We start from the raw sequence: 21,643 nt of genomic DNA on the forward strand, positions 1-21,643 counted from the left end.
AGTCTTCATTGCAGGTAAAATAAAATTAAAAAAAAAAAAAAGAATGCAAAAACATTAAAATTCTCCTGTCTCCCCTTCGTATATTCCCATTTTGAGGAACATCTGAGGAGTATCAAGGACAGCAAATTAGCTCATCTTGGTCTACATATTACTTTGACACCTGCACTGTCAGGTTTCCCTAGTCAATATGATGTTCCACCTCATATTGTCAGGTTTAAAGACTTTATAAAAGCATTAAAGGATCCAGAAGCTATGGTTCACCTTCCTCCTTTCTTTTCTTTGCTTCCAAGGAGGTGGTGATCACTGCAAGTAAATGAGTGGAGGTAGGTGAACCACAGACCCTCTGGTCTCAGCTGGAGTTCCCAGTAATTCTTGCCTTGTCTTTGTTGGTGCTGAGGAAGAATATTGGGGCTGGGAGGCCACTACCTATGTTCAGATCTCATGTAGGTTCATGAAAATATTTAATAATGGAGGAAGAGGGAGGGAAAAAGAGGTGTGGAATTTGACCAGTGAATGGGCATTGTAAGTTTGAATTCAAAACAATGCAGATAGTAGAAGTTATTTCAGATGGTTCTTTGACCTTCTTGAAAATTGAATAGCTGGATGATTAAGAAACCAATTTCTAGCTTCTTTCAGAAAAATAGTGCAGAAAAAAAATCTTCTTTGTAACAAGAGGAGTCTGAGATCAACCAGTAACTCCAAATAGAAATATGAGAAATTAACATATATCCTTCATTAACAGTGACAATATTTTTAAAGACCAAGACTGCTTTTGATTTCATAGAGTATCAGCTCTTTTGAAATTAATGTTTCTTGAGAAAATCAAGTTACATGTAGAAGTTTCTAGATGTTTTAAGAGAGAAAATATCTGATTGCATGTATTAATTTAATGGAGAGAACTGAAAGATTGCAATTGACAAGTACTACACAGATTCTGTGTTGAAAGGTTTTTCCATTAATAGAAGTATTTGTACACGCTTTTCAAAAACAAAACAAAAAACCTTGGGTTTTTAAAATGCTAGGTTTAAAGCTTGTCCTGACCTGACTCTTTCTGTTCTGGTCTCTGACTCCATCAATAAAACTATTAGCCAAACCAGGAAGTACTGTTCAGTTCACTGATTTGAGCAGTTTCATTGTTGCTTGCCAACACTTTTTGTTTCTAATTCCATCAAAATTATTCTCAATTCAATGGAAAACAAGATAGTGTAGGTTTTAATATACTACACTGTCTTATAAAGTTGTAGAAGATATATATTAAGAAAAAAGATGAAATGCAAAAAAAAAAAAAAAAGTAAAAATTGAAAAAAGTGTGCTGTATAAGTAATCATGCTCCAGTGTTGTAGTTACACATGCATGCATGTGACCATGTACACATGCATGCAGATATCTCAGCTTGCCCTTATTCCCTTACTGGCTATCATTTAGCTTTCTCCCTATTTGACAATATATTGGTGTAGAACAGAACATCTGTGCTTGGCTGATACCAGACCTACCATTTGTTGCCTACTATGGTAGGTGCTGAGTCCTAGGGCCTTTTCCTAATGACTTTCTTTTCTGCTGTTCTTTTCAGGACAGCTTACTAGTTGGATGATTTTTTTTCTTGTTGTGACAGCTTGTTTCCAACTCTTGATTTTTTTTGGGTGAGGGGTCACTTCCATATGATATAATGGAAGTGCATCTGCTGTATGACGGAGGGACACAGGCTTCAGAAATGACAGCCACAAAGAAAGCTCTTTTGCCATCATTGATGATTCATCATGTTCGAAAGCCTGTTCCCATGCCAGCTCAGCGGAGGCCTGGGGGAGATGGAGCCAAGAGCACGCTGTATGAAATATACTGTTTCCTAAGCCAGCTGTGCTTCGGATATTGGCAGGACATTAGCCTTTGGCAGATGTATTACATAGCTTGAATATATTACACACCCACAAATAGTCTGTCCCTATGTCTGGGGAGAAGCAAAAATATTTATGGCCCTTCCTTCCTAAAAAAGGTATTTGACTTACCTGGCCAGAGAGACTGGATGCCACAAACATAGAAGTTTCATTGAGGAGCAACCATACTGCTAAATAATGGAGACATCCAATCATTGATGCCATAAACATCATGACACTCCATCGCAACTAGTACACATAGTTTGCTAAAAACAGACCTAACACTGACTCTGGCCATATTTCTTTTTCTTAAAAAAGCCATAATGAGTTTTCTATATTGCAGGTTCAGATACATGAAGGTTCAGGTGCAGAAAATTAAAACTTGCCAGATAGAAAATCCTTAATAAATCAGATTTGAGACTAAACATCAATAAACTGAGAATAAAACTCCTTGAAAAGAGCTTTGGTTAGCGAAGAGAAAGCACCTAAATTTCAGAATCCAAGATAAACAAGTAAGGAGCAGATGTAAGAGAAAATGTCAGATATCCTAGACAGTTAAATTTGTTCTCTTGGCATTCTCAAAAGTCCTGTTCTTGTTTGTTCGTTTTATTTTAGTGACCTTTTTCAGACATGACTTTGGCCTGGATATTTGAAAGTTGAATCACTGTCAGAGCTGTTGATGATAATGTGGCTAACTCCTGCCCTTAGGGGTGATTGGTCAGAGTCACAGGAGGCCAAGGAGTACTGCAACTGTGCATCTTTTCACAGAGCTCTCAAAGTAGGATGTTGATTTGATATGAGTAACATCCAAATTACTCTGACCACCAGTGTTTCCTAGGTGATGAAGTAATTATCTACCAACTAAAATGCTGAGGTCAAATAAAATGCTCAGCATTGTTAAAATAGCCTCTTCACCTTCAACTGGCATCTAGCTAAAAATATTTTTTTTTTTTTAGTGTAGTTAAATCAGTTAGAACTAAGCTCTTATATATTTGCATTCCCTGTTACAAAATAGTCTGAAAGAGAATTAATCCTCAATTGGATAAAAGCCTGTAAAGGTAACTTACTGTCACATTTTTCTCATATAGGTGTATCTTTCCTGAAAAATTTATTCTAGAATACAAAAAGAGCAGAAAAAGGGAAAGTGATTTAATTGGAAACATTTTGAAGTGACTGCAGCTACCACAACTTTTCATCAAAAAATTGTTGATTGTAATATATATAATCTAAGAGCTTCAAAACTTTACAAACTTTTTCAAACTTATCCCAGCACACTTGCATCATGAATGAATCTGAATCTAGAGTCTTATCCCATTTGGTAAAGGAAAAAAATGAAAAAACCCCAAACAAAACAGAGCCACAGAGATAAATAAATTATTACAGGACTCCTACTCCATTTCTAGACACTTTACATGTGCTTATGGAAATCCTTCTTCTGAGTGGATTAAAACATCTAAGACATGGTTAGCACATGCAGTAAACAACGGCAATGTATACAGAATAATGACAGGACTATATGATAAGTACTATGAAGTAACTAGGGTGAATTTCCTCCTTTCTCCCCTGATTAGGTAACTTGTCTTCATATGAGGACCAAGAGGTCAGTCTTTTCTCCTTTGGCTAGTGTTGTTCTTTCCATCTGTATACATGTGTTCCTTTAACCAGTGTTAGACCTTCCTTCATATAATATACACTAAATTACACAAAAATGGAGAAAAGTAATCAAAGAAAGTTTTATATGTACCAAATATTAGCGTTTATCTTAAGAGCTATGCATATAGTGCTTAGATTTTCTATCAGGACCCGGAAACTTTAATATTTCAGGACAGAGGTGGACTTTTATACACATTTTTCTAGACTCAGTGTATTACTGGACATCAGCGTGTTAACTGCCACAGGCTTCAATGTAATATAATTTTTCAAAAATATTTCAAAAATCTCATTTTTAGTATATTTTAGGGTTTTTTTATTATTCATTTGTGCTCACTGAGTTGCACTCATGGTAACAACACATCTGGCATTACAGAAGGAGTAAAATTATTTTCAGGATATTTTAGTGTTTTTATGATTCCTTTGAGTTCTTTGTAGTTAAACTTATGCTAATGATACCTGGCATTATAGACAGAGTTGTATTAATTAGGAGTCTATAAGAAATTTTGAAACTCTGCAGAGAATTAACAGACTTAAAAAAAAAATAGAAAATATTTAAATTGTGCAGTAGAATGATAAAAAGATTTTATTGGCCTACAAAACTGTACATTTTTAATGCAGTAATCTTTATCTCATTGGGATTAAATTTTGTAATCTTTCAGCAATAACCCTAGCTGTGCTTATAAAATCCAAAATATTTCCATCCTTAATTCTTCTCCAAATATCCTTTTTATATATTTTTTGTTTATACAAAATTATGTTATTGAGAGTGTGTGATAGAAGCTTTGGCGTGTTATTAGAAAGCATCGTTTCTATATACATAAGTCAATGGCAAGTATACGTAAGTTGTGAAAATGTGTGAATTTAATTTAAAATCTCTCTTTGAAGTTCTGAGTGTCTCCTCACCTAGGGAAGTCTTACAGGGAACTGCTGCTTATTAAATTATGGATGTCTTAAATATCACTCTCTTAAGTTATTTTAAGAGAGTTTACTGAAATTGTTTATATTATTTCCTTCTGAGCATAGCAATCTACTTGAAAAGTGATATTTTCAAATATAATACACAAGATTGTTCTACTAAATGCATTCTTTACACCTAAGAAACCTACATGAGGTTTCTTTCCAGCTGTAAGGAAAGATGTCCAGGTGAAAACCTGATGAGTCAAATCACACAGAATACACCTTTGCTGTGGAAATAAACAAGGTGATAGGGAAGCCTAATGGTGTCAGCGAGATTGAGAAGCCATAATCAGGGTTGTGTGTTGTTTTCCTGTATGTCACATAAGAATTTTCCGTGACATATCCTTCTTTATGTATCTGCTGCAATAAAGTAAGAGACAGATTTATGGTACACCGTGTTGGTCAGGATCTCTGAGAGGTGTATAGTCTGTTTTACTTTTGGTATCAAACTGGGTTGTGACCCTGTGCTGTTTCTTTGGGCTTCTAAATTGCACCTAAATTATACAACTAAAATAGTTTAAATAAGTGGAATGTCTTAGTGATATTATTCATGAGACAGAATTGAGGGTCTGTCAGATCCAAAATTACTTTACTTTCCATCTGTATTGCAAACAACCCAAAATGAAATGAGAAATTACGTTGCCTACTATATCCTGAAACTTTAGCACCTGGCATTTACCAACCATTACTAGCTAGCCTGAAGGTAGGTGAGAAATTTTTAAGTACAGAAAAAGGTGAATTGAGAGTATTAGATACAATACTTACCTAGAAGCCTGAGTTAATTTTGCAGTTAATTCTTATTCTTACTTATTAGGTCACATATTGATGTCTGTTGTGTATGTTTATATGTATGTTAGGTATCTACTTTAATATGCATTTTACAGGGTTTTCTATTCTCTTTTTCTTTACTCTTCAGAGTAAAGTAAGCAATCGAATGATATGTGAGCTCAGTACTGTAGTGTGTTTTGAAACCCTGTGATTTGGTTTAGTTAGGATGCTCAATTCTTGCTGTTATCAATAGAAGCTGCATGAGAAATGAGCGAAGCTCTTGCTCTGTAGGGAGTTTCAATTGAACTTAAATTTTTATTTTGAAATATTGGGCTTTGAATAGCTCTTAATTTGTATGTCTTTTATTTGTAAGATACCGACATACCGTTTATCAGCTCTTTCGTGTGCTGATTCTCAGTTGATGTATTTAAATATATGACTGACTCCCTTTCTGATGGTACCTGGTACTTGCTGCTTTCATTGCTAATTGGGAGGCTGGCAGGGCAATATGACAGGTTAAATGGTCTCAAGAAATCAGAAGACATCCCTGAGATTAATTACTTTCTTCTTCAAAATCCCTCTTTTGAAATGTTCACCTTTTCTGTTGTGCTGCAGGCCATCCAGCGAGAAAAGCCTGAGAAATACAGAAAACTGCAAGATGCCAGCAGATCAGCTGAGGCCCTGGTGGAACAGATGGTGAATGGTAATTACATGGGAGTTGATTTAGATAATCTTCTTAGGGAATTGATAAACGCGCTCGTTCGTATTTATCACAGGAGTTATATTAACAAATACTGTCTAAATGGAACAGTAAAGTAATATTACCTTTTATTTCTTTTATTATTTCTGCATGTTAAATGTGTTAATTAGAAATGAGGAAAAAAAAAAACCTACTTTAGTACCATGAAAAGAAATGTGTGTAAAACATACTCACAGTGATGAACTGTATATTAACAATCTGTTCTGCACAGAGACTGAAGTTGTAATCTTATTTTCTGAGTATGCTGAGCTTTTGAAGATGCATTAACTTATCTGAATTAGAAAGCTCTGAAGGAATTACTCTGAAAATTTTGGAAAAAGAACCTTCTGACTTACAGTATACAATGTATGTTTTGTATTATACATATTGCTGTAATGTTCTGTATCACAGATAATATAGGATTTGATTGGGTTTTGGATGAGGTTTTTTGGCATTCAGCTTTTCAAGACAATAAATGTCAAAACTTATACAAATCTTAAAATAGAAAATCAGTTGAAAGCTATTTATTTTTATTATTGATTTTTCAAATAATTTTTCTCTTATGCTATTCTTTTGAACTTTTTAGATATTTTAAGGGAAAAAGAAAAATCAAAGAAAGGTAGATGGAAGTAAAATTGTAAGTCATGCCATTATCCTTGTTATTAAAGAATTTCTAACTTTGCAATAAAGTATTAAACATGGGCCAACATCCATCATACTGAAACAATTGCCAGAAATATAGATCTTGAGTGCACTGAGTTACACATATATTTTATATTAAATTGATATAATGAAGAATTTAATTGCTAAAAATAAAATATTTTGAGTTTGAGGCACCAACTATCCAAGCTAAACAAAAATTTGATGGAATCCTAAGATTTTCTTGCTTAAGTATGAATCTGTAATATTTTAAAAGTGACCATACTACTGTGTGGGGCATATTTAATTATCATTACTGTTGCAAGGGTTCACTTCCTAGACTCAGTGAATAGACTGAAGGGAGTCTTGTAGCATTTTCATCCTCTTTGAAATAATTTGGGCAGTTTTCCATGGCTGATAATTTTTTAAAAATTGCAATTTTTGGCAGCAAGTTTTCTGCCTGGGAGAACTGGTTGTACAGGACTTTTAGGGCAGTATTGAAATTTGTGTGCTGCAACATCAAGGTTGTTATTTTGGGCAGAATCTGTCTAGGACACATAGAATCATAGAATCATAAAACTATTCAGGTTGGAAAAGACCCTTGGAATCACCGAGTCCAACCCTAGCTGTACCCCACTCCTCCTCTGTTCAAATGCAGATCTGCATCTCAAGAATTCCAGCTTCAATTTCTTCAGATTATATAGTATTTCTTGGTGACTAATATTGGTTTTAGTGCAGAACTCACAAGCACATTATATATTACTTTTCAGGTACTGTTCTACCTACCATGTCTACTGTCAAGTAGACTAACATTCTAGCTGAAATATTCTTATGTGCTTTTAACTCAAGGTTCTCTTTTTTCTACTTCAGTCCATGGGTCCATGCAGCTTTATGTTTAATAGATGTTGTGATCTCAACTGTGGCTAGATGTGCATACAAATCACACCTTTATTAAGGAAGTGCATCTTCCCGTTGGGGTGAAGCACAAGGTAGACTAGCTTAGCTAGCATGACTTTCTCAGTTTCCAATCAACTGCTCTGAGCTCTGTATCATGCCATGTATCAATGTAGCAAGAATATTTCAGCAAGGATGACAGGTTAGTTGCCTTCAAGAATGAAGATCTTTCTTTGTTAGAGTTTTAGGGGAGAAAAAATTCTGTTGAGAAGAGAAACAGTTGCTCTGGACTCAGAGCCTAAAATGTTAATGGGACTTTCAGCTATTCCACTGCTACAAAGGCAATTTGAAGAATAGTGTATGGAATTGTTAAATAATTCAGTAAAACCAGGTTAGAGCAGTACAGAGTACTGCTAGAATAAAATAATTAACATTAGTTTAGGAGAACATAAGATTATTTTAACAAAAATTTGCAAATGGAATATCTTGTTAGGAGTTCAAAATTGCTCTTTGTAGAGGAAGTTAACTGCCATGTTCAGCTTTTTTACTTTTAAATACAACAAGTTTTCTATTTGTCTTTTTTTTACAAATTATAATCTAGTGCTATTGCAATTAATAGGATAATCTCTAAATTGATACTGAATTCAAGTTACCTGAAAAAGTAACTAAAATTTAAACCTACATCTCAAACTGTAATAAACTTCTGCAGGTTTATATTTTCCACTGTAATTCAACTAAGTTTTTTTAGTCTTTGTGTGGCTTGTGGAAATTAATCTATGACTTGCAGTTTGCATCTCTGGTTGTTGGCTGTTTTTGTTCTGATTTCTGGATTCAGTAAGAACGAGGAAAGGATATAGCACAGGGCAGTTTTGCTACATCTCCAAAATAAGGTTCAACAGAGTAGACAGAGTAGAATACATACCTTCCTCCTCTAATGCTTGAACTCTTTTCCATAGCATGGAAAGGAACTGGAATTCATGTGCCTTTATAGATTTAGGGGAGACACACAGTTTAACATCTAATGGAAGGAAGATGTATTGAATTTAAAAACCTTTTTAACTATTACAATTTACAAATCACAAATGATGATGCTCCCGTCATTATTCTGCGCAGTACTTTCTTTAGGGGAACCAGTCAGTGACAAAATTGCTGGCTGTCATTTACTTCCAGTGTAATCTGTAATTAAAGGCTACACAGAGCAAACATATTTCAGGCATAGATCAGTTCTGAAGTCAAGTGATGACAATTTTAACTGCATTGTTATTTTTTATTTAATGTTTATCAGTTCCATCTGGACTAGTAATGGTTAGATTCTTAAGATTCCAATGCTGCTATTTCCAAATTCTTGGCTTTAATTTAAGATCTGCTTCCTTTTTGCCTGTAAACAAGATTCTGAATGTAACAGATAAAGTTCATAAAAAGATTAAGACCTCTGGTGAATTTCTTTGTTGAATAATTTTTTATTATTTATTTCTGCTTTTATTTTTACTGTGATAGAAGAAGGAGTAAGTAAACAATAGGCTTCAAATTCTGGAGATAATTGGATTGGTTTATTTAGAGTTTAATTTATTTATTCCTTACCACAGAAGAAAATATTCTGAGGAAGTATATTTATCCAGGGCACTACTTACGTAACTGCCTTCAGCCATTGTCAGCAAAACTGTTTTGTGCTAGAAAGAACTTCCATCTATTATCGTGTCTGCAAGCAGTGTGTCTGGATATTACCTTTTAAAGGACTTCTCCATCACAGGGGAAATCATTGGTGCTTTTGGTGGATGATTCTTTACCTATCTTCTACATGGGCCATGCTCTGCCTCTCCTTGCCCATGCTTTTAAAGAAGACTGGTGATTACTGACATCTACAGTTTACTAGTGTTTCTAGGGAAAAAATCTATTCTAAAACAGGCTAACAAATCTGTTGATGCATGAGTGAAGCAGTTTAGCAGTTTGAGTGGACACTTGACTATTATAGTAGTTTAAAATAAAATAAATAGGACATAAAAATGGAAACTTGGAGAATTTTGATAGACAGCATTAAAGAGAATACAAATAGATTTATTGTGATAAAACATGTAATTAAGTGTCACTGTTCCGTGGAAGAATTATCTTACCAGTTACCATTTCACATACCCTCATGAGTATAGCTATAAATGCACAGATAATATTACATTATTCTATCAAGAACCATAGCAAATGATAAATGCACTTAATAAGGTATACTTCATATTAAGTGGTAATTCCAAAGTACTTGCATGTAAGGTGCTGCACAATTAAAAATATTCAGACACAATTTGTTACGTGCAGTACACAAGGTAATAAAATGAATGGATGCACTTCAGATAATGATCTCATTCCTCTGGTTACAGTATATTTATTCATTGATTATATCAGAATCTTTAAGAATATGAAACATTAAAATATTATTAACTTTTATTCCAAAATAATATTATTTTACCAGATAGGGGGTTTTATATTATTTCTTCACCTGCTTGAAAACTTCTGGTATGTCTTACTGCCATGAGTGAAGCAGAGTAAGGGGACAGATACTAACATAATGAATGAAAGCTGGTGGTTGCTAAAGTTGCTACACACTGTGAAGAAATCAATACTTATCATGGAAGTAAGTATCAAATTCTTGATTTTCATCAATTTAATGATCAAATTAAAACATTGAAATTATGCCTTCATTACACCAACTGTTCAAACAATAATTAGTTTTTTTTATTTTGAATGATACAGATGGTTAGCTTTCTTACAAGTAAGACAAAATTGTGAAAAATTTCCCCAAATAATTTCATCTGCAAGTAATGACCATTTTCTTGCATCCTTCTGGAAATGGCATACTGATACACATCTGATAGACAAGTTTTAGTTACCTGAGGGGACTGTCAATTAGGAGACTTTTAAAATGCATCCTAAAGAGATTTTCAGATGAGTCTTCCTGGATATTGTGTTGCCTAATGGAGGTGCACCTTGGCAATACTTTACAAAACATGGCTCTGCACATTCCAATCTTGTACTGTCCAGTTCAGTTATATGAAGAGCAAAAGCATTTCTTTGTTCATCTATGCACTTGTGGAGTCTCATTTAGACTCAAAGTTTAGATATTAAAAAATTAAAGAAAACTGAAAAATATTGTGTATTTGCACATATTTCAGTGTTATGTTAAGAGGGATATATTAGTGGAAAGAAGAAAACACGCTCTGATGTACCTAGGTTGTCATCTGAAAATATAGTCCTCTCTGAATCCCTGAAGAAAATATTACAGTGAACAGTATGATTATGCAAGGAGAATCCATGACTGCACTTTCCCTTATAATCATAATCTTGCCTAAGGGTACTTTGGAGACTGTGGCAAAGAGAGGAAAGGAGGAATAAATAAAAGTGATCTTTTTATATCTACTCTGCCACAGTCATAGGCAGTTTCTTCCAGGTTCAGAGGTTCAGTGAACACAGCAGCAAAGATATCTGCTGTCTGTTGTGAGTATACAGCATTTTTATAACCGGAGTCAAAACAGAACCGAAGCATTTCTTGAAATATAGCATAGTTAAAGGCTTATCTTCTGTGTAATGTTTGTACTTGCTCTTGGTAAGATGCAATATCTATGTGCCTGGTAATCTTTGTTGTTATTCAGACATGCTATGTCATTCAGGTTTATGCTGCTGCTTCAACATCTCACTATGTGTTCATTAGACATTACACTTCAAGAAAATGAAGTTATGCATACTGCATCTCCAGATGCAAACACATGAACACGAAAGACCACATTACTCTTAGATTTTTTTTTTTTAAATGTGTCAAAATACTGTTTACCTCTTTATGCTTTACAGGTTTTTTTATACCCGTGATCAGCCTTTAAGCTGTGCCATGCGTTTCCAGAGTATTATGTGTACGTAAAGCTGCTCCAATTACCACAGTTGCCATTATCTCCCAGTAGTACTGGGCTTCCTATCTTTGTACATTTTAGCTTGTAGTTTTTTAAATAATGTGGAATATGCTTGGCTGAGGCAACATCCTTGAAACAGAGCATGTTCAGGGAACTGCTATCAGGTACTGCATGGTCTGTTTCCAAGTCAACTGTTTCCAAGCAACTTTCAATGGAATAGCTCTGAGCTGAATCCAGAACAGGATTTGCCAGAGAACTTTGGTGCTCCCCAACAGACATGATCCCAGATTATAAATGATTGTGGTTTACTATATAGCATGCATTATAGTAATTCCTTAGAAAATTTTATTATAAACAATTTCCAGTAATTTTTCAGTTCAAGGCATTTAGCTGTAATTAGGATACAGTTTTCTACATTGTACCTCTAAAAATAGCACAGGAACATAATTACTTTTTATCCCTGATAAATTTTACTGCAGATTGGGAGTACAGGTTGCAAGTAAGATAAACCATATTGACAACATATAAAAAAATATAGCACTAAAGACTTTGGTCTCTTTTTCATTTAAACTTGTTAAGAAGTAGAAAATACCCTAAGTTTTATCACTGTGATAAAAACATAGCTTCTCTTTTACTGGTTAACTATTTTATGACTAGGTGATGGTATATTTAAAGTGTTCTTAAGCATATAGGATTACTAAACGGATTAAGAAGTTTATTCATTTTGAAATCAATATTGATCCTATTGCTGTGTGTGTTTATTGCATGTCATGCCAGAAATAAATGTTAGGGATTACATTTCACTTTCCTCTGAAAAATAAGTGAGATCCTTAAGTTAATATTTTGAACTCAACTGGAGTTAAAATTTCTGAATAATTGTAAGTGATGTTTTTGTAAGACTCCTTAGCTTGTCTCTTATATATACTACCTTACTTTCCTCACAGACTATATTGAGCTGTTCTACCTTCAAATAGTTTTAAATAATTAAATTACAGACAATGGAATTAGAGGCAGTTGCCTGGTCTCTAATGCCTATTCAATTTTCTTTTATGAACTTTAATTTAAGCATGATTATCGAACAATAGACAGAAATAAGCAAACTGTATCAGGGAAATGAAGCCCTGTCTGAAAATAACCATAGAGTAGTGTCACCTATGGTTTCTCAGCTCTCAGTCTTTGCTTAGTGTCTGCTGCTAGTCACTGTTGGACACATAGGACTGTCCTAGATGGAGATTTGATCTGAGTATAAGTTTACTCCTCCATGCTTATGATATTTCTAAAATACCATGCAATAAAAAATGTAAGGGTTGGATTATCAGAAACATCAAAATAACTCTATAATATGTTCCCATTAATTTAAATATTTTTGTTGTTGTTGTTAAAAACAAAACAAAAAACCTTGTTCAGTCTTATACATTAAAATCTAATTGCAGTCCATACGTAGTTTTCAAAATCCAGCTGTCAGGTATTTTCATATTTCTTACAGCAGTTTTAATTAGCTTTATGTATTGTACCTCTACTTCCTGCTTTATTCCCATTCTTGTACTTTAATGCACTTTATAATTCATTCCCATAGTAACAAAAGTACCCTAGCAGCAACTTAACATATTTTTAAATGCTTTATCCACTAATGTGTAACATCTGTATGTTCAGGACTGTTATTTGATAATTCTTTAAGTGGTTTTATGAGCTCTCAGATACAGAAATGAAATTGCTTTGGGTTTTTTTATGTTTTTTTTCTTTGGGACTTCTTTAAGTGTTGAACTTACTCTTTTGTTTTCTTTCTAGAGGGTCTGAATCCTGACAACATTAGGCAAGCCTCAGAGCAGCTGAAGAGCCGCTGGATTGAGTTCTGTCAGTTGCTGAGTGAAAGACTGGCATGGCTGGAGTACCAAAATAACATAATTGACTTCTACTCCCAGCTGCAGCAACTGGAGCAGACAGCAATTACTGCAGAAAACTGGCTGAAAGCAGAACCCACACCAGCAACAGATCCTACTACAGTAAAAGTTCAGTTGGAAAAATGCAAGGTTAGAGATTATTCTTCAGGTTTTTTATGATGCTGTATTTTATAGGTGTTCCAACAGTGGGCCAGATTATGACCTACACTATTTCAATGTATCAGGGGAAAACTAACTCCTTATCTTTCCAAGGTAATTAATGAAAATATTTATTCAAGAAAAGGAAAGACTGGTAAAGAAATAAAGAGGCAATAGAACCTAACATATGGGTACTTAAAACTCTGCCCCAAATATTTAGCTATTAAGACACTGAGAGACCTAAAACTAGGGAACTCAACTCTTTTTCCTTTTTTCTTTACCCCATCCCCAGAGGAATCTGTGTCTTTGGTTCTTCATTAAGAAACTATTGCTCATTGCCTCTGTCACAAGGATCTGGACCTGAAAATTGCCTTTGTGGTCAAGTACAAATTTGTGTCATTGCCAACCACTTGTTACATACCTTGTGTTTTGATGCAGGATTTATTGTATAGGAGAATGGGGGAATATTCTTCTGTCATAATTACAATCATAGAATCATTACCTGTTGTCCTATCACTGTCTTCTCTGATGAAAAGCCCCTCCCCAGCTTTCCTGTAGGCCCCTTTCAAGTACTGGAAGGCTGCTATAATGTCTCCCTGGAGCCTTCTCTTCTCTAGGCTGAACAGACCCAACTCTCTCAACCTGTCTTTGTACCAGAGGTGCTCCAGCCCTTTGACCATCTTTGTGGCCCTTCTCTGGACCCCCTCCAACAGCTCCATGTCTTTCCTGTACTGAGGGCACCAGAAATGTACACAGTACTTCAGGTGGGGTCTGACCAAAGCAGAGTAAAGGGGCAGAATCACCTCCCTGGCCCTGCTGGCCACACTTCTTTTGATGCAGCCCAGGACACAACTGGCTCTCTGGGCTGCAGCACACACTGGTGGCTCACGTCGAGCTTCTCATTTACTACCACCTCCAAGTCCTTCTTCTCAGGTCTGCTCTCCTGCCATTCTCCCCCCAGCCTGTATTTGTGCCTGGGGTTGTGCCGACCCAGGTGCAGGACCTTACACTTGGCCTTGCTGAACTTCATGAGGTTGGCATTGGCCTGTCAAGGTCCCTCTAGATGGCATCCCTTCCCTGTAGGATATCAACTACTCCACACAGCTTGCTGTCATCAGCAAACTTGCTGAGGATACACTCAATCCCACTATCCATATCTCCAACAATGATGTTAAAGAGCACTGGTCCCAGTACTGACCCCTGAGGGACACCACTCATCACCTGCCTCCATTTGGACATTTAGCCATTGACCACAACTCTGTGGGTGTAGCCATTTCTTATCCACCGAGTGGTCCATCATCAAATCCGTGCCTTGTTAGTTTGGAGACCAGGATGTCATGTGGGACAGTGTCAAATGCCTTGTACAAATCCAGGTAGATGACATCAGTTGCTCTGCCACCATCCACCATCTCTGTAGCCTTGTTGTAGAAGGCCACCAGAGTGGTCCGGCATGACTTGCCCTTAGTGAAGCCATGTTGGCTGTCACCAGTCACCTCTTTATTTTCCATGTGCCTTAGCAGACTTTCCAGGAGGATCTGCTCCATGACCTTGCCAGACACAGAGGTGAGACTGACCAGCCTGTAGTTCCCTGGATCTTCCTTTTTCCCCTTTTTAAAAATAGGGGCTATGCTCCCTTTTTTCCAATCAGCAGGAACCTCACCAGACTGCCATGACCTCTCAAATATGATGGACAGAGGCTTAGAAATTGCATCCACAAGCTCCCTCAGGACCTGTGGGTGAATCCCCTCACGTCCCATAGATTTATGCACCTTCCGGTTCTTTAGATGGTCATGAACCTGCTCTACTCCTACAGTGGGGGGTATTTCACTCTCCTGGTCCCTGCTTTCACCTGTTGTGGCCTTTGTGTTGAGGCTGAAGCACTTGCCAGAGAAGACTGAAGCAAAGAAGTGACTGAGGATCTCAGCCTTCTGAATAACCTGTGTTACTATCTCACTTCTTTCCTTCAGGAGAGGGCCTACATTCTTCTTGGTTGTCCTTTTCTCCCCAGTTTACCTAAAGAAGCTTTTCTTATTGTTCTTAACATCCCTGGCGAGATTTAATTCTAGCAAGGATTTGGCTTTCCTAAGCTGATCCTTAGTTGCTCGGACAACCTCTCTGTAATCCTTCCAGGATACCTGCCCTAGCTTCCATACCCTGTATGCTTCCTTCTTCAGTTTGAGCTTTTCTAGGAGCTGCTTGCTCATCCACACGGGCCTCCTGGAGTTTCTACCTGACTTCCTCTTAGCTGGGATGCAACACTCTTGGGCCTGTAGGAGGTGATCCTTAAATATCATCCAGCTTTCATGGGCCCCTCTTCCCTCTAGAATGTTATCCCAAGACACTTTCTTCAGCAGATCCCTGAAGAGGTTGACATCTGCCCTTCTGATGTCAAGGGTAGTAAACTTACTGTGAGCCCTCCTTGCTGTCCTAAGAATCTTGAACTCCATTTCATGGTCACTACAACCTAGGCTGCCCTTGAGCTTAACATCCCTCACTAGCTCTTTTTTGTTGGTGGGGACAAGATCCAGCATATCACCTCTCCTTGTTTGTTCCTCGATTACTTGGAAAGTATATTTATACAAAAATGGTCACAGCAATTCACTTGTTATTATCCCTAAAAGTTTTCATTTGTATGAATGTGCAGCATCACAGAAATTTGCATTATTGTCTTATTGTAGACAAATATGTGCGTGGAGATTACTTACCGACTAATATTGTTTGAAAGGAATCTGTTGAGATGTAGTAATGAATTACAAATTGCATGATATACTTGTAGAAGTTTGACTTTATGAGATCTCTGACTCCAGAGACTCTCAAACTGAAAACAATGTTTGAAACTCAAATTTAGATTTATGCTATTACTTCTGTTTTCAGGCCTTTCCAAGCTGGAACTGTGCTTACAGAGTTTCTTCTCTTATAGTAGCTCTATGATGACCTGTACATTTAGCTTACTTTACTGTCTTTTTATGTAGTAGTTGCAAGTGTCACAGTGCTTACAAGGTCTGCCAAAGAAGGTATACTAGCACAACCCCACCCTGTAATGTGTTACTGTGGGGCTGCTAGAAATCTCAGCATGTCTTCTCCTCCACTTTTCTGCTTCATGCTGTTTAGCCTGTATGTAGTGTAACAGAGATGAGTCCAGGATTCTGGGATATGGGTAGTTTTTATCTTCCCAGTTACACATGAAAAAATACTCCCTGGGCATGGAATTTTAATGTACAATCTATCCTGTTTTCTTTGAGCATGACACTGCTAATACGATAATGGCATGTGAAAGGAACTTGACACAATGGTAGGAGCATCATATTGGGAGCAGAGGTATTGACCTGTGAAAAAATATTTTAAGAGTTGAATTTGTTCTTTTTGTAACTGATGCAGTTGGAAGCAAAACAGTTGTGTAATGTGTGTTGAAATAACAGTGATTTCATGGCACTAGGCATTTCATTGGTTGCACAGCTTTATCTTGATTTTTTTGTTCAAAAATGCAGGACGAAATCATCCGAATGTCAACCCTTCAGCCTCAAATTGAACGGCTAAAAGCTCAAAGTCAAGCACTCAAAGAGAAAGAACAAAGGCCAGTGTTTCTGGATGCTGACCTTGCTGCTTTTACCAGCCATTTCAAACAAATACTTGCTGACATGCAGGCCAGAGAAAAGCAGCTGCAGACCAGTAAGTGTTCATTACAAGAAGTCAATTTTCCTGAATAGCATGCAAAGATTATTTTGCTTTTCTACTTTTGTATTTGCTTCTGTCACCCTAAACAAGTAAAGTTTAGGTGGTCTTTTTTGCAATTGGATTAGTCTTTCAGAAATTACCAGTGTATTATTTAATTTTATATTGGTAGGAAAACAAGGCAAGGTACACTGTTCAGAAGCTAAGGTTATACTCCGTGTAGTTCTACCATCACACTTCCTCTTCTTAGCATGTTTCTGGACAGAATTAGTGATAGTTTTTGTCCACATAAAACTCTGTTTAGTTGGGTTATGAGTCTCTCTGTCAGTAGAGAGGAGAGAGATTTGCAGGAGTGAATCTGCTATAGATTTTCATATAATAGAAGTTTTATTCCATAAAGCTTATTAAAGAAGGCACTACTTTAGAGTATCTAGTATTTCATCATCTGATGAACTGTTCCTTTTTTGCAACACGGGATATATGGCTACTAGTTGTAACATTATTTACAATACTTGTAATAAAACACACTTTTCAAAAGGGGGAAAATGCTATACCAACATTGAAAATTCACTTTATTCTTTTTTTAAGGATAAGTACCTTGTCAGTGTCTACCGTACACTTTCTGTTTCTGACTATGAAATTAAAAATTAATTATCAGATCAAAATATAAATTTAATTTTTCTCAAGAGCAAAGACATCTTTTTCCCCTTGAGCCGCTATCTGTGACTGTACCGTTTTGAAATCATACATAGTGCTAGCTCCTTCTAGTGGATCTTTATAGTATTTCTCCTAAATTTTTTCATGGATAGTTTTGTCATGATTCCATTTTTGAAGATTGTAGAATCATAGAATGGCTAGGGTTGGAAGGGACATTAAAGATGTACTTTTTTTCAACACTGCATTGTTGGGCTGCTGTGGTTACTTTCTACATGCAGACACACACAAACTGAAGAGGTAATGGTGCATAGAACTGAATTAATAAAACACAAGTGTGACATAGAATGTGATGAAAGAATGAGACATAAAAATTTAGAAAGAATAAGTGTCATGTCAGGCCATACAATGGATCAGGTTTTAAGACTTCTAATGTCACACTGGCTTATATTCTGAAATCAGCTGTCATTCTGCCAACAGGAAAATATGGTAAATGATGGCTTCTCTATGATTTCTTCTATAGCTAGTTTTGTGTAACTGCTGATTTTGCCTCACCTAATTTTACTATAACAAGACCTCATGAACTAACCAGTTAGCTAGACCATTAACATGAGTAGTGTTCATTGCCTGAGCTGCAATGCCACCAAGCCACCAAGGGCTTTGGTAAAGTTCTCCCTGGTTGTAGCTGTACCACTCCTATGCTGCTGTACACTCATCCAGTCTCCTGGACATCCACAGAAGCAGCTGTCCTGAGGCAGCAGCATTGAACAGGCTGGGGAGAATCTCCTAAACTGATAGTGAACAGAAGTCCCTGAATCAATATTTTATGTAGCCCTGGTCTATTATTATTTTATGTGACTGCTCTGCATCAAAGACGCTTCATCTCAAATGGTTCAGCTATCAAGATGAAACTGTTTTATCCAGTATTTTACATACCTGTAGAGATATTTTATATGAGATTATTATGTCACATAATATTTTATCTTAAGGAATTTTATACATGCTAACTTTCTTTCATAACTGTGCTGTTGTTTTAAAAGATCATGCTTGGGATATTGCATTTTATCTAATCCTCTTTCAGGAAAGACTTATGAACCAAAAATTGTGAAAAAACAGCTCTGAAGCTGAAGTACAAAATATTGCTCTTCTTTGAGTCTGATTTTCTTTGGCTTTCTTCAGTGACTGTTCTTATTCTGTTGAACAAACAGGGAAAAAAGCCATATCCCATGTCTTTATTTTAGCCTTAGTTTAGTAGAAAATGTTGAAATTTTGCTAGGGCATTTTTGATATTTCCATCTTTTATGTGCAGAAATTACTTATAATTAATTATTTTCTATGGATAGAAAAGTGTCTTGGATACTTAATGATGTGTTGCAGAACAGCAGTAGTATTTGCTCCTTTTTTCTTTGTAATACAACCTACACATGCTAGAAAGATTTTTTTTTAATATTTTTTTTTTATTCATCATTAGGGGCTCTTTAATGTTTAAAGGATTTTTGACTCATCATTAGGAGTCTGTGGTTTTTGTAGGTTTGTTTTTTGGTTTTTTTTAATATTACATTAGGCCATTATCCTTTCTGATAGATAAGGATATATAGTACTCTATTCTCTTTTTCTAGGGGAAGCTTTTCCCAAAAAATGTTTTCTCTACCTCCAGGACATTGTCTGCCCCAAATACTGTTTGTGTGTTTGTTTGTTTTGGTGGATTTTTTTTGTGTGGTTTTTGGGATTTTTTTGTGTTTTGTTGGGGTTTTTTTTAGATTCAAGAGAGCTCAGTAGTTTCTCTATACCACACAGTACATTTCATTTTCTCAGTTGTTTTTCTCCATTATTAGATTAACATTAGCCATTAAAAAATCTAATTTAAAGTGACTTTTGAAACTTATTTGGTTGTTTTTCGCTGGTTTGCAATGTTTATGAAAGAAATGCAGCCTCATAAAATATGAGGAAATAGTGCTTCCTTTCTGTAGATGATCTTTTTGAAGGTGGTAAAACCATCATTCCTGCTCTCTCTCCTCACATTTAGAGTCATTTCTCGAATACTGGTATATAGAAAAAACAGAGGTTAGGCAGTGCTTCAAAATATTCAGTAGTACACATAAGGGAATGACATTGACAATCATGGCAACAATTTGAATAGGAATAATGTGATTTTCCAAGGAAATCCTTAGTTCTATAATTGCCATGGTGAAGAATGAGGGGTTGAATTTTAAATTTACTTGTCTTGAAAGTAACTGCTGCTGTGTCAATTTGATATCTAGAGAACAGTCTGGTCAACCTTCCCTCCCATCTCAACATGGGGGGAGCTATCAGTCAGCTGACAGCTGATTCATTCCAGCACTCATCTTGCTCTCTGACTGGACCAAACTCTGTTAAGATACTTCTGTTTTTTTAATTTTGCTGCAGTCTACAGTAAGAAGCATTCTCCATTTGACAAGACTGTTTTTCAGAGGGAGTTTGGGAAGAGTCTTTAAATTAAAAAAAAAATTATTGTAGCAGGTGTACTTAAGAATATCAAGATGGAAATTACAGAGGAGGTGTCATAGTTATTTCTGTTTTTCTCTGCTGTATAAATTCATGCACTCTGCTTCTATTTCAAATTCTGATTCTACCTTTGTAGGATCGGTAATTCCCAAAGATTAAGTCATTGTCATAATTGTTGTTGTTATTGATAATGAATCATTCATCTGCATTTAAAGGATGGCTCTCCTATTTATATCAAGAAGGACTTTAAGAAGCTTTTACCTTCTATATCATGTAAAAATTCTTTAGAATTTTTTATTTATCTACCCCATACTTACATACTGAAGTACAAAATATTAAGCAAGTGTCCTGTAAATTTCACAACTGTAAGGGTTTTTTTAAGACTTGAACTATGATTTAGTAGCAATAATACTAATTACTGTTTGGTTTTGAGGGATAAAGTTCACACTGCCCACAGAGGGACTTTAAATGTGTTAGATTATTTAGACAGCTAAAATTAGGTACTTTGAATCCCACTGTAGGATTTTGACTGAATTGTCATTGTTGGCATCATGAGTTGAAAAAAAAATAGGCTTTCCTTAAGTGTAATCTAAAAAAGATGTTAAATGCTTCCTTGTGGATGAAAACTCTGACATATTGTCTATATTTAAAGAAAAAAAAAAACAACAATAAAAACAAACAAAACCCAGCAAACCACAAACAAACAACTCTCCTTCCAGACAAAAAAAACCAACAAACCTAGCAAGCCTCAAAAACCCTAGATAGGCAAAAGGTGCGGAAGAGTAGTATTTAATAATCTGGTAAAGTTCAGTAGGAAAACCATTGTTTCACTGAACTTAAATGTGCTTTTAAAATGGAATATTTAATAACCAAATAGGAAAGCCAATAGCTTGATTAAATCGACATCTGTGATCTCGCTTTAATCCTTCAAATACTAGAGAACATCATTAAAATCGGACAAAATATTTGTGGTGTTTGAATGGTTTTAAAATTATTGTTGTTGGCAAATGTTCAGGATAAGAGCTGTGTGCGGTTTAGTGGAGTTTGCTGTAACAGTAAATCTTGTGGTTTTTACCTGTTCTGCTGTACTCTTCACTACTGCTGAAAATAAGTATTATTTTATATAGCTGCTTGAAGTCATACATAAATTCTAAGATTTGGCTTTGATTTAAAGGAGAAAATTGTTTTTGGAAGACAGACATTATACCACAATACTGAACTAATTTCATATTTATTTTGCAGATTAAGAGTTATATACTTCTTTAACATGTCTGAGCTGTTAAAATTATATCTCTGTTCATCAGAAGTGACGTGTTTAAATGCATAGTCTATTCTACAGTAGGAATTGTTTGGATTAAATGAATCAAAGCCAAGACAAACCTCACT

The 21,643-nt window shown here is 35.7% G+C and overlaps 1 protein-coding gene across 5 annotated transcripts in view; it reads left to right on the forward strand.

Annotated features, from left to right (window-relative positions):
• Positions 1-21,643, forward strand: part of DMD (dystrophin) — a 1,087,789-nt gene that overhangs the window by 385,291 nt on the left and 680,855 nt on the right. For all 5 annotated transcript variants that reach the window (XM_051641663.1, XM_051641654.1, XM_051641680.1 and 2 more), the window contains 3 exons: positions 5,865-5,952; positions 13,197-13,438; positions 16,936-17,116. In XM_051641663.1, coding sequence (XP_051497623.1) covers positions 5,865-5,952; positions 13,197-13,438; positions 16,936-17,116 — 511 coding nt within the window. The remainder of the gene's footprint in view (positions 1-5,864; positions 5,953-13,196; positions 13,439-16,935; positions 17,117-21,643) is intronic.

This window comes from Apus apus, chromosome 1 (genome assembly GCF_020740795.1).
Source record: "Apus apus isolate bApuApu2 chromosome 1, bApuApu2.pri.cur, whole genome shotgun sequence".
NCBI classification, from domain to species: Eukaryota; Metazoa; Chordata; class Aves; order Apodiformes; family Apodidae; genus Apus; species Apus apus.